Consider the following 15,087-nt stretch of genomic DNA (forward strand, 5'->3'; position numbering starts at 1 on the left):
TGAATTCGGGAGGTTTGGATTAAGTGCCATCAACGTAGCCATATAGATCCTGACCACGAAGATAAGCAGAGGTCTGGACTTTTCAGAGTAGGTAGTTTTCTGTGGTGAGCTTAGTGGTGACAATGTGAGAGAAAGAGGAGTTGATAGAGGGTGAGGTGAGGGAGGAAGAAGAGGCCATGGATTCAGTGAGACTGTTGAGTCATGAGGCTCTGATACCATGTTATGAGAACAGAATAACAGAATTGCAAAGGGAACTTTCCTCCGTGCTTTTCATTATGCCAACAGTGGTCTATATATAGATTCTTACAAAGGAGAGAAAGAAGAATAAGTTTGTTATGCAACAGTAGAGAAATAACAGAAATTAATACAATTCGTAAAGTGCTATTCTAAGTCTAAGTGCTGTGGTTGCTCTGCTGTTGATGCAGTGTCTCTTTTATTTTTAACTTGATGATCAGTAGAGGCACATAGGTTAATAAACCCCACAACTATAACCAGTTTAACGATCATGTTAACCATTGGTGGAGATGGCCTTTGAAATTTAGATATTGAAACAGAAATTAGGAAAAAAAAAAAATCATTCGATGTCACTGATTTGAATAAGCATTCTCCGATCACACATTGTGATTCCGGTGGCAAAGGAAATACATCTCATTAAATCACAGGTCACAGTGACAATGAGAGAAATTCATCTGCCTTCAACTGGCAATTTCTCAATAAGACTCTACAGTAGCACAGGCTAGGTTACTTACACAGTGAATGGTTAATGGAAGATGAGGTTGTTTTTTTATGCACATGCACGTTTCTGAGATGTCTTCACTATACCCAGTAATCAGTCATGACAGCCATGATCGGGATTGCTTTGTGTATCACTTCGAGAGACAAACCATGCAAAAGCCGATTTTTACTCAATCATGATTGGATCGGCAGCTCCTCTGTACCATCTGGTTTCTGGTTATTTTCGTGTTGTTTACTCCTAACGGGGAGAAAATGACAACACAATGGATGCACCTCAGAGTCTGTTTATGCAGCTCGTATGTGAATAAAAATTAAATGAAGCTGCCAGCAAGAGTATTTTCTCAAAGCCTAAAACAGTTAGTTTTATCTACCTGAGGAGGATCCATGGATAGAGAACTGGAGCTGGCTTCTTCTGGTGCATCAGAGATTCTTGCTTCTGACTTCTCATTTGAATAACTAGCAAAGAGGAAACAAATCAATCAAAAAGATAGAACATAGCAAAACATGACAAAGTCCACGCAAAGAGCTGGTTTAGACAAACAAAATCTAGCCATAGGAAAATATTTGCCAAGTTCAGGCGAGTGGTTGGCACAGGTTTTCTAAATGAACCCGAAACCAGGAAAAATCTGATGGTAGAATTTTTCTTGGGGGAGAAGACAACACAGAATGAGGACTAAATACGGTTTAGATCTGACCAAAGAAAATATCAGAATCAGTCAAATTCTATCCGCATATACTTGCATCGCATACACCTAATATAAGCTAGAAATTTTAAATTCTTGGAAAGTGTTTTTCAGCAGTTTAATTGAATGCTCATTCGATAACTGAGGACATATTTTTTTATAACTGAGGAGATTTTAAGATAGGTTTCGCAAGTGTGATGAGACACAAAATTCTCATCTCATCATTACAACTTTTTCAAATTATCACACAAAAACAATATTTTAAAAAAATGCAAACAACATTATTGAATGCAGTCAAACAACATTTTTTGTTGAATCAAACTCAACTCATCTCAAACCAATCATTGATGGGACCTACTACTTTTTTAACTTCTCATAAAAAAGTTAAACTCGTCTCAACCTACTTCATACATTTCAACTTAAAAAGTTAAATTCATTTCAACCTAAAAAAGTTAAACCCATCTCAATAGGACCCACAAAATATTATTATTCACAACTCAAGTCAACTCAACTCAACTCATCTCAACATCCAAACATAGGAGTTTCTAAAACCTATCTTTTACACATGCATCACATAAAATTCAATTAGTAGAAAGAATGGGCATGTCTAAATTATTCTTAATCAGTCTAATGGTAGATTGAATCACTGTAAGTGATTTGTTGTCTTTGTATCCATTTAGCTTGTTTGCCACTGACCATATATTTTTCAGGATAAGCATAGAGTCAAGAACAAAGCTCTTAACCTTTAGTCCTCGGCACACGAGAATTCAAATTAGTCCACATTAAATACTCACGTTGAGAGTATTGTCACCCAAATAAGCTCTACACAGTCCACCCAAAGAAGCCTTTGTTCTACTGGGATCGCACCATAGGTAACAAGATGAGCAAATGGCCAAAGCTTCCAACCTGCCTGGATAATACAACCAACGGCCAGGTAAGATGAAAGAGAAATCACACACACAAACTTGAGCTGATTTAAACAACAGGAAAATAATTACCAAAGCTCAATAAACTCCTACTAAATAAACCAACCCATAATATATGGGCTTTCAATTATTCTCCAGGCCTTTCCTACTGTATCCTTCAAGAATAAATCAACTCCTATGATAACTACATAATTTATTTTTTTTCAGTTCTGGATTGGAAGATCAACGGGCTAAAAGTTTTTTTGATAAGTAAAGATCGACAGGCTACAAATTAAGGTGAATTGTTGTACACTTAAGCTCAGAATAAATAGAAAAGCACTGCATTTCTTTAATGCTCAACCATGTTTTAGTACAGCTACAGACAGTATTCATTATCTGTCAATTTTTTGTAAGAGAAAACTGAGGTTTCTCCAGAACTGTAAGAACTAGATCAAAAGCTTGCTGGCAATGCATATTTGTGTTGGACTTGGACAAGAAATCTGCACACTAAGTTTGAAATCCTATCTGAAAGTTGGAAACATTGGTGAAGAACAGTATTAAAGTTTAGAAATATAATAATGAAGGACAAAGAATGGTTCACATAGAGCACATATGCCAATGCATACAAAACCCATTTAAGATCAATCTATCACTAATTAAAGAGTTTAAATAAATGGTCCTGACTGCTCCAACCACCATTGGCCGCAAAGAGGACACAAACAGAGAAGAAAGTCATGCCTCAAAGTTTGGCAAAAATAACTTGAGAAGAATGCAAGGATACAGCAGCGGTAGCAGAAGGTTAGCTTACAGTAAGCATGGGCCAGAAAGTTGCCTTCAATTCTTTAAAAATACTAACTGGGGATTCAAGACGTAAAAATCCCAAGACAGTAAAATAAATACTGTTCCAAACTGCCGCCCATGCAGTTTGGTCGAAGATTACTTTGGCAGGAACCACCCACCAATCCTGGAAGGGAAAAAGCTCCTGGAAATAAGAGGAAGCTGTTTCAGACTGAAATGGGAATCCAACTAACAAGAAAATATATAACCATAATAATCACCTCGCAGAACTGGTAATAATAATGAGAAAGGGAACCGTGTAGAGTAAAGCCAACAAGGCCAGATCTGAACATTCGTGCTCGATCAAACTCAAAGAGAGGTTTTCCCTCATAACACTACAGAAAAGGACAAATGTTTAAAAAAAAAAATTATGTAAAAGCAATTTTTTCACAGCAAAAACAAGATTTAGAAGGACTTATTTCACAACATGCACTGACCTGTGCAATCCAATCCCCTAGAGAGTACACCACTCCACTAATAACCATTTTTGCTAAAACTGGATTTCTCTTAAGAGCTTCCTCATAAGCACTCCAGTTGTGTTGAGGTGCATATCTTATTATCTCGAAAAGCGTCCACCCCTATGAAAAACAAGAGATTAAATGATGATGATGGTGATGATGACGACAATGGCAACAAAGTAATAATAAAAATCAAGTCCTGGAAGATAGAGTTGACTTAAACCATGTTTGCAACAAAATCCACAAATAAATCGAAAGTTAACAAAATTCAAGCTCCATTTTGAATCTGAAGTGAGTACCAAAAAGGTTTTGATACGAGTGATTTAAAATTCCGACATAAGCAATCACAACTAATAAAGGAACTTCGCAAGAGAAAGTATTTGGTTAAAGAAACACAATCCAAACTACTATTTTCCCCCAATTAATCATTTTATTACGAGAACGGTTCGAGTTTACTTTCTATCTGCATAGTAAACTCGGCACAACTAGCTAGATTCTCCACGAAAGCCTTGTCTATTACCATTACTCCCGATTGATCATAGAAACAAAAAGTTAAAAATCGATTTGAAGCAGAAGAATAGTTTAAACTTGAACCGCTCCACACTGTAAATAAAAATTTCCGAAAACATAAACAGATTAAGAGCATTCTAAAAAGCTTTTCAAAAAAAAGAAAAGAAGAACTTTTCTTCTGTCGATGGACCTCCGGAGAAAATAGAAACAAATCAGTACTGATAAACAAAACCCACAAACCCGAAACCCGCTTCAAATCATCGACTTACCAGAGATACCAAATCACAAAATTCACCCCAGAAAACCACAGCCGTTCCTCAAATATTCCCAGGAACATATCACAAACTGAACAAAGAAATAAAAGAAACGATCAGATGCAATTGAAGGGTGACTCACATGCCAGTAATCCTGGTCAATGGTGACCAACTTGGTGATGGCAAAAGTACCCGCAGCCAAAACTATCGTTGCGTTGATAGTCCTATCTAGGAGTCTCTCCATATCCTCATTTTCTCTATTCCCAACTCCATCACGAACCGAACTCGAAGAAGAAGAGGAAGAAAAGCCTTGCAACTCACCGGCCCCTTCGAACGATAGCCTTCCCTCATTCGCTCCTAACCCGCTCACCAACTCCGCGTCCAACCCGCCTTCTCTCTCCACCCGGCCCACCACCACGCCCTCTTGATGGTCCGTACTATCCGTACTATGTACAGGGATCACGTCCAGCTCTTCCACCGCGGAGCGTAGTACCCACGACTTCGTTCTCTGTTTTTGCTCTCTCGAGAAAACTGGGGTCTGGGAAGACTTCGAGACGGGTCTGCATTTTGGTTTCATTTTGGAAGGGGGGAGAACGCTCTGGGTGGATATGGAATGTAAGGACGCCATGGCTATGAGACTATGACTGCACTCTGTAGCAGCAGAATGAGTTGGGGAAGCACAGAGCTTAGTCTGACGGATTATTCTTCGAGTTGCGACGATGGAAGGGAGTGGTTTATGTAGGAAGAGGGAAAACTTCGGTGCATCGCGCTGTATAATATCAGGCCACACTAGATTTGACTTCTTTTCTGCTTCCAGATGGGCTGGTTGGCGCGGTAGAAGGTAGACAATTACGGTGCACCGTGACGCAGTTGACTTCTTTAGATGATGAACGTTGTCCACATGAGAAATGGTGGCTACAAAAATTGCTATATATCCTTCGCTCTACTAAAATTGAAAATCCGACAAGACAGAAAACAAAAGTATGAACAAAAAATAAATAAATAATCGAAGTTGACTATGTAAGAAGATGATGTTTCCTTGTAAAAGAATCGATAAGTTCAAGAGAATCACACAAATTAATTTGTAACTGAATATGATAGGCTAGTTGTAAAGATTTCTTTGATAAACAAATCATACCGGATCATTTATTATAATTCTTTTTGTGTGTCCAAAATTTTTCTATATTTCAATTTTTATGTCACTTATACTTCTAAGCTCATATGCGTGAAGATAAATGATGCTTAAGAAAAAAATGAAAAATCTGTAACTTATATAAAAAAATTATTTTTTAATAATAGATTTTATTTTTATTTTTTAAATATACGAGATTTACACATCTTACGATTATATTTAACATTATTCTTAAAAGAATGTATTTATTACAAACTCTAGAAATATGTAAGGTATATGATTTTTCTGCACCCTGTGGTCCAGTTTAAAGGCAAGTGAAGCTTCATATATCTAGTTGGGCATTTGCACGGTTGCACTATTCGTTATGTTTAAAATGCTCAGGTTTTTGTTGGCTTTATTGAAAATGTGGACGAAAAAGAGACTTGTTAATAAAAAATAATAATTTTTACAATCATAAAACGTGTACATTTAAAACTGTATACTCAGCAAATAATTAAAAGGGCCCAACTTATCATGCACCTTAGACCATATAATATCCAGAAATGCAACACGTACGGTTTGTCATAGGCATTTCAAGATACATTGCTCGACAGAACTATGTGATCAATACAAAAAAGAACAACATATTTTTCCCTCGAACTACATATTTTTTGACACAGTTGAAATGCTAGTCATTCGATCACAACATAAAAAGTACCACAACGGTGAAATCCATGCGAATATTATTACTCGAGAATAATACAAAATGGGGCAAAATAAAAACCAAACTGATATGAAAGAATTTTGTTGGACAAGAAAGGAGTTCATGTGGGGCGGCCCAGCCTATCTTTGCTTAAGCATTAGACTGGAGAAAATGGCGAAATGGCCCGAATGCTTGGGGAGAGAAATTCGCTTTGGAAATCTATAGATTTTGGAGCAGACGCTCTACCCGCAACATTTTCTCTTGATTTTGGAACCGACAACAGTACCAGATTATCTACCCTTACCAATTTATAATCTCTGAATTTCATTTTTCTGCTTGGTAAAATGATGAATTGTTTTTGCTTCATTAATCTTTGCCAATTTTTTTTTTTTTTTAATGGAAACTGATTCATTTAATTAATGAACCGAAGTTACAATTGTGATTTATCAATACATGAAGAATTCAGATTATAAGTCAAACTACGCATCAGCTCTGGAACTTCCTCACACAAAAATTCTTTTGTAACAGACATTGTCTTAACTTCTCGAAAAACTTTCTCCTAACAGAGAAATCGCTCATTAAAACAAAACTTAAAGGACCTTTTATGTCCTCCCAATGAAGAAGAGTACGGGATACTGTTATGGACACCAAATTCAATAGCTTATTTATATTTTATTAATAACTAAAATAACAAATAAATTACAAATAAAACACATTAACAACTACAGAGCTACAAGCACCGACGTGAACCCGAACGTCATGCCCACCGCAAGTATCAACATCTCGAGCCACGACGGCACAAGCACCTAGCTCACGCACAGACAAACAGCCTCCACTGTGCAGGTGGCACCTACGCACAAGCACTGGTCGTACGATCACCAACCGTAGCATCACCCGCCTCTCTCAAATAGCCTTTGCCCCAGATTGCGTTCGATCCAAAGGCTCAACACCTCACTCAGGTCAAAATGAAGAAACAGAACAACAAAAAATAGAAAAACAAAAACACTGAAACGAAAAAAAAATTTGAAACGAATAAATAGTGCACAAAGCGTCGGCAGTGGCGCATGCAGGACACTGGTCACTTTGGGAGGGAAATCGACGGTAAATCTTTGAAGTCCCGAAGTCAGGGATTCTGGAGAAGCCAATTGTGGCGTTAGTAGAAAGCTCCTCAATGGCGCAGACAAGATCTGGAACTTCCTCCCACGCGTGCAGGCTATGCTCCACTCCGATGGACACCGAATTCGATGGTCTTGAAGATCGGTAGCTAGGCATCATCCCGATAGGGTGCGTGTTGAAGGGTAAAGGCTATAAAGACCCAAACGACAATCCTCTCTTATTTGACCTGAAAAACACAAAAACAAATGTCTAAAAACGGATTCACAAAACTATGTTGAATTTTCAAGCGAATTTCCTCTTACTAAGAGAAACATTAGAGATGGTACAAATGCATGCAATGTGTCTTGTACTCTATCGTAAAATGCCCACATCGCATGCATCAAATAAATTATTGATTTTTTACCTCTTAAATGCTCATCCTCCAATTGGTTCATCGCACACCACACATCCTGATGTGGCGAATCCGGTTTGGTCGCCACATCACGATTCTCCCTCACCCCAACGAGATCCCCTCACCCGAGATCCCCCTAACCCCAGCCCCTTCAGTCTCTCACCCTTGAAATTCTAGAAGATTTCTCCCTCACCCCTCACCCTAGCCCCTTCAGTCTCTCACCCTAGAAATGAACTAACAAATTTTGCCCCCAACGAAAACCCCAACCCCTTCAGTCTCTCACTCCAGAAACCCTCAAAGATTTCTCCCTCAATGAAGACCCTAGCCTCATTTCCCTCACCCCCTTCAATGAAAATGCCGGTGATGATCCTGGTAACGCTAATGAGATGGAGTTTGCAGTTGGTACGAGCATCCCAACACAGCCCAACACTAGAAGGAATAAAGAGCAAAGGCAAGATTATATTTCCACTGTAATGTGCAGTCATAGTTTCATTATTTCAAGAAAAGATGGTTTATCAAAACATTCTGATAAGGCCTTGCACTTGTAAAAAATTATTTCAAATTTCCCTTTGGTCTTCTTTTCCTTTAAGGTGTGATGGAGCTTAAATATTCCAATTTGAAGTTTTTCAAATGCTATGCAGAAAAGGTTTTGAATGAGTTCATTTACATCTATTGTCCAATGCTCCCTGCTTGCCATGAATTATGTAGATTGCTTTTTTTGGGTAGTCTATTTGTGTTTACGGTTCTTGACTGTTCTTATGTTGCTATAGACAAAAGCCGAGACGTCTAGATGTAGCCTTGATAGAATATCGTGAATCCCTTGAAGAGTGGGGAATCAAAAGTTTGGATGAAATCGAGAAGAAGGTTGCAATCTGTCGACAATAGCTACAATCTGAGTATGGGTTATTAGATTCTAAATACGATTCTTCAGGGAACAATAAGTGCTCTCATTTTGTAAGCAGGCAAGATTTAACATGGTTGAATTTGTGTATCTCTGTCCACTCATATTGTTTTGTTTACCATTCTCTGCTATATATAGGTTTATCTATTGCTTTCCATGCCTTTTAATTCTATGATGATGTAAGAATTGGGATGTTAGAATTGGGACGAGAACTATTTTGACAAGTTGCTAAGAAAAACAAATTGGATTTCGATGAGAACTATTTCATAGTAATTTGACAAGTTGTTAGAATTGTAATTTGCTTTTTTTAAATATTGCACAGCACATATTCGGGCTAAAACTCCTAATGTTTCATTCTTAGGGCTATTTTAATAAGATATTCTTCATTGTACTTTGAAGCTGCAGCAAGAACATCCTTTGAGAGGAGGGACATACATAATTATGTCTGAGACGCTACAAGAAAGTGGCATCGCAGCCAAAGCCAAAGTGAGAGCCCACCATGGAAATCCTTAAACCGAGACAAGGAAAGGGAACATGCAAGACAGGGACAGGGAAAGGGAAAGAATGAAAGAGGGAGGGAGCGGGACCGTGAGAAGAGTAGAAGCAAAGAAAGGGACGACCATGAAAGGGATAGAGGCAGAGAAAGGGACAGAGATAGGGATAGAGGCTTCGCGTCGGTGGACTGAGGGCGGCTTCGCGTCGAAGGGACTGAGGGCGGCTTCGCGTCGAAGGGACTGAGGGCTTCACGTCGAATGACTTTAAGGACCAAGGGGCTTGGGGACTGATCTCCTCGTGAGGGCTGAGGTCTTGGTGGGGAGGGCTCTGATCGGTGGTTGTGCTTGGCTTGATTATGCTGAGATCGAAGAAGACAAAGGAGGTTCGGGCGAAAAATTGGAGGAGGCGATCGAAGAAGGCTGAGAGCCTGAGAGACGTTCAGTGAACCCGGTCCAGTTCGTTTAGTGAATCCAGTCCACGTGTGTTGGCTGCTCCCAACAGTTGGCTGATGGGAAGATTTTTCCTCTTACAAACCCCAAGCCGACAACATCTCTGCCACTATTGGAATTAGAGGTTCAAGACCTTACGAAATATCTACGATGGCAAATGGCTAATGGAATTGAGCGTAGTTTCTAACAGTTTCACGATGGTAGCATAATTTTTGTTCCTACAAGAAAAAAGAGGCACGATGATCTTAGGTAGTGGTAATAGTTAATTATTTTTATAACAACCAGAAATATTTTCGAAACTGTAGGAAAACAATTAATTTTCAACTAAAAATATTTTCATATTTTTCTCATTTGAACCTAATTTAAACTCGACTAAACAGTAAACATCCTACGTGTCTTAAATTTTTAGAATAAAGAGTGACTTAAGATCTCAAATGCTATGATTATATAAACTAAATCTTTCATGTTTTTTTCACTTCCTACGGATAACATTTTTTTAAAATTATTGAGAAAACTCCAAAATAAACGGAATGTAAAGAACCTCAACATGTAAGAGTTTATCTACAAACGTGATGATGTGTTAACTGGGTTTCACACCCTTTATTGACAGGACGACACGTTACCAATTTAAGAAATTTAGAATGCAACTGACCTCATCTAATCCAATTCCCCAGGTAGCTGGAAGTCTGCTTGCTTTTTTATGATTCACGCTGCTATCTTTTAGTCAGATATGTTTGTTTTCTCTGATCTGCCTAAGTTGACTGCTTATTGCTTTTTTTTTTTTTTTTTTTAATATATTTAAATATTTTTAAAAAATAAAGAAAATTTCAATACACTTAAAATTACTTTCTTAATCACTAATTTAAAAAAAAAATTCAAGCTGTCAAATTGGAAGGGAAAATAATTTTTTCCTTATAATAGAGCTGTTGTTTAAAGTTTTAGATTAGCGAAATTCATTGTTTAAGATTTTTTTGTAAGATTTTTTGTTTTTGTTAATATCATGTCCTTTGGTTTTGGAGATATTGTATGTGATCACTTAAAAGCATCCTTATTGGCTTAATCAAATGCATCTTTAAAATTTAGTCAATATCACATTTTTTTATATGTGTCTATTTCATTTAAATTCAATCTCCATGTTGGATTAGCCATTCACTCTCTATGTAATAATAAAATATTATTAAATTAATAATTTTTTATTTAATTTATTTGTATAACATTTTATAATTCTACTAATTTAATATTATTAATAATTATATTCTAATTAAATTAATATTAAAAAAATCATATTTTCAAAAGTCATTTAATGCTAATAACAAAAAATATTTGATTAAACTCATTCAAAATTCTATCTAAATTTCTTAATTACAAACCAAATAATATTTTTGTTTGTTGCGAGAAACTAATATTTTAATGTTTGCTTGAAGTGAGAAATTAGTATTTTAATGTTTGATAAATCATTTGTAGTTCTCCATCTTTGATCAACCACTATAGCAGAAGTTCATCTTATTTTAGATTTGGCTAGTCCAATATAGAGTGTGTCAAATTTTAGCTAACTTTTCTATTTGGTCAAACCAATGTAGATGCTCTAAGAAATAGAGTAGACATTTGAGAGAAAGAGAGAGAGCGACGGGATGGGCTAGGGACTGGATTAGATGAGGCTGGTTACATTCTAAGCTACCTAGATTGTGAAAATTTCTATTTATAAACATCATACACCATATACTATTTTTTTGTATTTTTTTAATTTTTTTAATTTTTTTCTTACCAAATGTATAGTATATGGATAATGAGTAAAATAATTTAATTGTTTTAAGAATAATAAAACCAAAAAACAAATTTTTAAAAAAAAATTATGATATGTAGTGTATGGATCTTATAAATATCAATGCTCTTCTACCATTGGTGGGTGTAAATCATTTCTTAGCATTATAAGCCTCTCTCTTATCAGAAAACATATTAAATAACCCATAAAGCTCACACTTTTAATTATGTAAACTTCTCTTTCTATCCCTCTAATTTATTATTTCAATCCACGCTGAAAATATCAGGGGTAACTTCCATGGTGATTGAGATTCTTTAATTTATGCTAAGAGTAATGCTATGTATAATTGTGGAATGCATAAATATTGTGTAGTCATTTTAAAAAATAGTGAGATATATTATTAAAAAATTAGTTTATTTTTATATAAGTCAAGTATTTATTAATTTTTTTCAAAATAATTATATAGTATTTACGCACTTACGATTTCAAATATTATTTCTCCTAATGGCTGAACCGTGCGGTAGGAGTGGGCAGCAAGGCCTCACCCCCTTTGCCCCACTCCGCTTCCGCCCCGCCCTAATGCGGGGGGCGAATCACCTCGTCCGGCAGAACCGGGGGGCGGGGCCACCCGCCCACATCTGGGCCAACCTCCGAGGGCAGGGGCGGGATGGGGGTGACCCCCGCTCTGCCCCGTCCCGCATGTATTTATATATATATATATATATATATATATTAAACAAAAAAAAAAACCAGGCATGAAACGACGCCTGGGCTTAAAAATATAAAAAACCCTCCCCCTGCCCCTTCTCCTGATTCCCGAACCTTCTTCGTTCTCACTTCTCCCTCGCTGTCGGTCTCTCTCACTCTCTCTCTCTGAGTTCTTGCACCCGGTCACTCTCTCTTCATCTCTGTCACCGAAAGTAAGAAATCCTAAATTCAAATTTTAATTTTTTTGTGATTTATATATTTAATGGAGATTGAAGGAATGATGATGTTTATTGGAGATGGAGGATGAGATTTTGTGAATTGTGTGCTGTGGAGCTTAGATTGTGCATGTGGTTTGAACTTTGAATGACTCACGTCCATTTGTTTTTGTTTTTGTTTTTGTTTGCATTATGTAATGCGTGTGAATCACTAAATCATGATATTATTTATGTCTAATTAATTCGGATTGGAACCCTAAATTAATTTAGGGCTCCAATCCGAAACCCTAAATTAATTTAGGGATTTCAAAGAAAAACTCTAAATTAATTTAGGGTTTCGAAATACCCTAAATTTACAATCTCTTGTAAATATTTACAATATTTTCAATATTCAGTAATGAAATTTACAATATTTACAATATTTCATGCAATACCTTTACATGAACAAAAAGCCAATAAACATAAATTAATGAAAGTCCAACTTATTAGTTATAAATATTGTAACAAAATCATCATCCATTAATTAATCTTTACAAGAGATTAGGTTATAATTAATTAAAATGAAATATATATATACACGAATGTCAAATGATATTTTTTTTTATTCTACTTTTTTTTATGTTCATTATATAGTTGCTATGCTTATATTCTTCAAGTCTAATAAACTATATTGTTAATATACTTTACTATAGGGCTGTGCTCCGACTCCGACTCCGACTAGAGTCGGAGCCAAATTGTCCCTCCGACTCCGACAATTCCGACCTCCGATCGGAACTCCAATTTCCGAGCGAAACTCCGAACGGCGCTCGAGTGGAACCCATACAGATAGGTTTACTCGAAGTGCGCTCGACGTGGCACTCGAGTGGAATCCATACAGAGAGGTTCACTTGTATTGCGCTCAACTCAGCGCTCGAGCGGAACCCATACAGAAAGGTTCGCTCGATGTGCGCTTGACTCAGCGCTCGAGCAAAACCCATGTAGAGAAGTTCGTTCGAAGTGTACTCGACGTGGCGCTCGAGCAGAACTATTCCAGAGAGGTTCGCTCGACTTACGCTCGACATCTCGCTAGAGCTAATGTTCAAAACAACGTCGTTTTACAGCTGGGTTTTTATTTTTTTAAAAAATTGGAGTCGGAGCTCCAACTCTGACTCCGACTCCAATTATCTATTTGGAGTTACTTCGAATTTCGATAACTGGAGTCAGAGTCGGAATCAGAGCGAATGTCAGGCAGAGTCGAAAATTTCAGAATTTTGCACAGCCCTACTTTACAATATATATATAACAAATATTCAAACACTGCCACCAACATATATATACACACACACACACACACACACACTTGAAGGCTGAAGTATTGTAATCGATGAGTAGCTAGAAATCTAGAAATCATGCATAAAATCCATTTTTGTTTTTAAAAAAAAAAAAAACCAAAACAAAATTAAAAAATGTATATAATATATCCATGAAGGAAAAATAAAAATAAACAAAGTACTCAATATTTTTATCGTGTTTTCGTAGTAGTTCTGATACATTCAATCATGATATTTTTTTTTATCATGTCCAAAATTAAAGATCATCAGGATGTTAATTGTTGGTATGTTGCTATATTTTCTATAATTTCAGATTTTTTGTTTGCTTAAGTTCATGGATATACCAGCAGATTCTAGTGCGAACTCTCATTTCCAGGCCGAGGGCACCCCTACCCCTATACCTACACCTACCTCTCCTACTCATACCCCTACCCTTAGCCCCCCGCCCCAAGCTCCACAAGAAACCTGTTTCAATAGTTTGGAGTCATTTTACTAAACTAGAGGGTGGTGACCCAAGTAACCCCCAAGCCAAGTGTAACTATTGTGGAAAAATTTATAAATGTCACTATAGGAAACATGGCACCTCACAATTAAAGGTGCACTTAGAAGAGCAATGCAAAAAAAATCCAATATTAAGATCATTACAAGAAAAAAGCCAATATAGGCTAAAAATTATACTTCAAAAAATGGCGGATGAGACTAGTGGGGGTGCAACTTTGAGAGGGTATACTAGGTATGATCCCGATGAATGTAGAAGACACCTAACTCATATGATCATCATGGACGAGCTACATTTTTAACTTGTTGATGGGAAATGGTTCCAAGTGTATTCTCGCTACTTAGAACCAAGGTTTAATATTCCTTCTCACCACACAGTAGCAAAGGATGTACAAAAATATTTTTACATTGAAAATGAGAAGTTGAGGGGTCAATTAGCAGATCAATTTGTTTGTCTCACCACTGACACTTGGACATTAGTTCAAAATTTTAATTATATGTGTTTGATTGTGCATTTTATTGATTGTCATTAGAAATTACAAAAGAAAATTATAAAATTTTGTAAAATCACCAATCATAAGGGTGAGACAATTGGGAAGGCTTTGGAGGTTGCAATAAAGGAGTGAGGGTTGACCCAAATTGTTACAGTCACAGTCGATAATGTCTTGTCTAATGATGTTGCATTGAAATATCTGAAGACATATCTTAGAGAGACAAATAAGACACTCATGGGTGGTGAGTGTCTGCATGTGAGATGTGCAGCACATATTCTGAATCTAATTGGCAATGATGGTTTGAAGGGTCTTCATGACGCGATTGCTTGGGTTAGGACTGCTTTGAGATAGGTGAGATCTTCTCATTCGAGGTTGGTGAAATTCAAAGTTGCTGTAAGATCTGCGGGCCTAACATCTAATAAGCGCTTTCGTACTGATATGCTTACACGATGAAACTCAACATTTTTTATGTTGGAGGCGGCCCAAGAATAGAAGCTGGCATTTGCATTATTGGATGACGAAGACATCCAATATGTTAAATATTTTGATGAC

At 36.8% G+C, this 15,087-nt stretch overlaps 1 protein-coding gene across 2 annotated transcripts; it reads right to left on the reverse strand.

Annotated features, from left to right (window-relative positions):
- Positions 1–562: 562 nt before the first annotated feature.
- LOC109013732 lies at positions 563–5,108 on the reverse strand. Of its 2 annotated transcripts, XM_018995928.2 has the most exons (7): positions 4,525–5,106; positions 3,598–3,738; positions 3,382–3,495; positions 3,132–3,305; positions 2,213–2,328; positions 1,107–1,191; positions 563–973 (listed from the first exon to the last, which is right to left on the reverse strand). In XM_018995928.2, exons 1-7 carry the CDS (start codon positions 5,008–5,010, stop codon positions 968–970), a joined length of 1,122 nt encoding a protein of 373 aa, XP_018851473.1. In that variant the 5' UTR covers positions 5,011–5,106; the 3' UTR covers positions 563–967. The 2 variants fall into 2 exon arrangements, with proteins under 2 accessions (XP_018851473.1, XP_035541782.1); XM_035685889.1 differs by lacking the exon at positions 563–973 and having other exon boundaries at positions 2,162–2,328; positions 4,525–5,108.
- Between the last annotated feature and the right edge of the window lie 9,979 nt (positions 5,109–15,087).

This window comes from Juglans regia, chromosome 2 (assembly GCF_001411555.2).
Source record: "Juglans regia cultivar Chandler chromosome 2, Walnut 2.0, whole genome shotgun sequence".
NCBI classification, from domain to species: domain Eukaryota; kingdom Viridiplantae; phylum Streptophyta; class Magnoliopsida; order Fagales; family Juglandaceae; genus Juglans; species Juglans regia.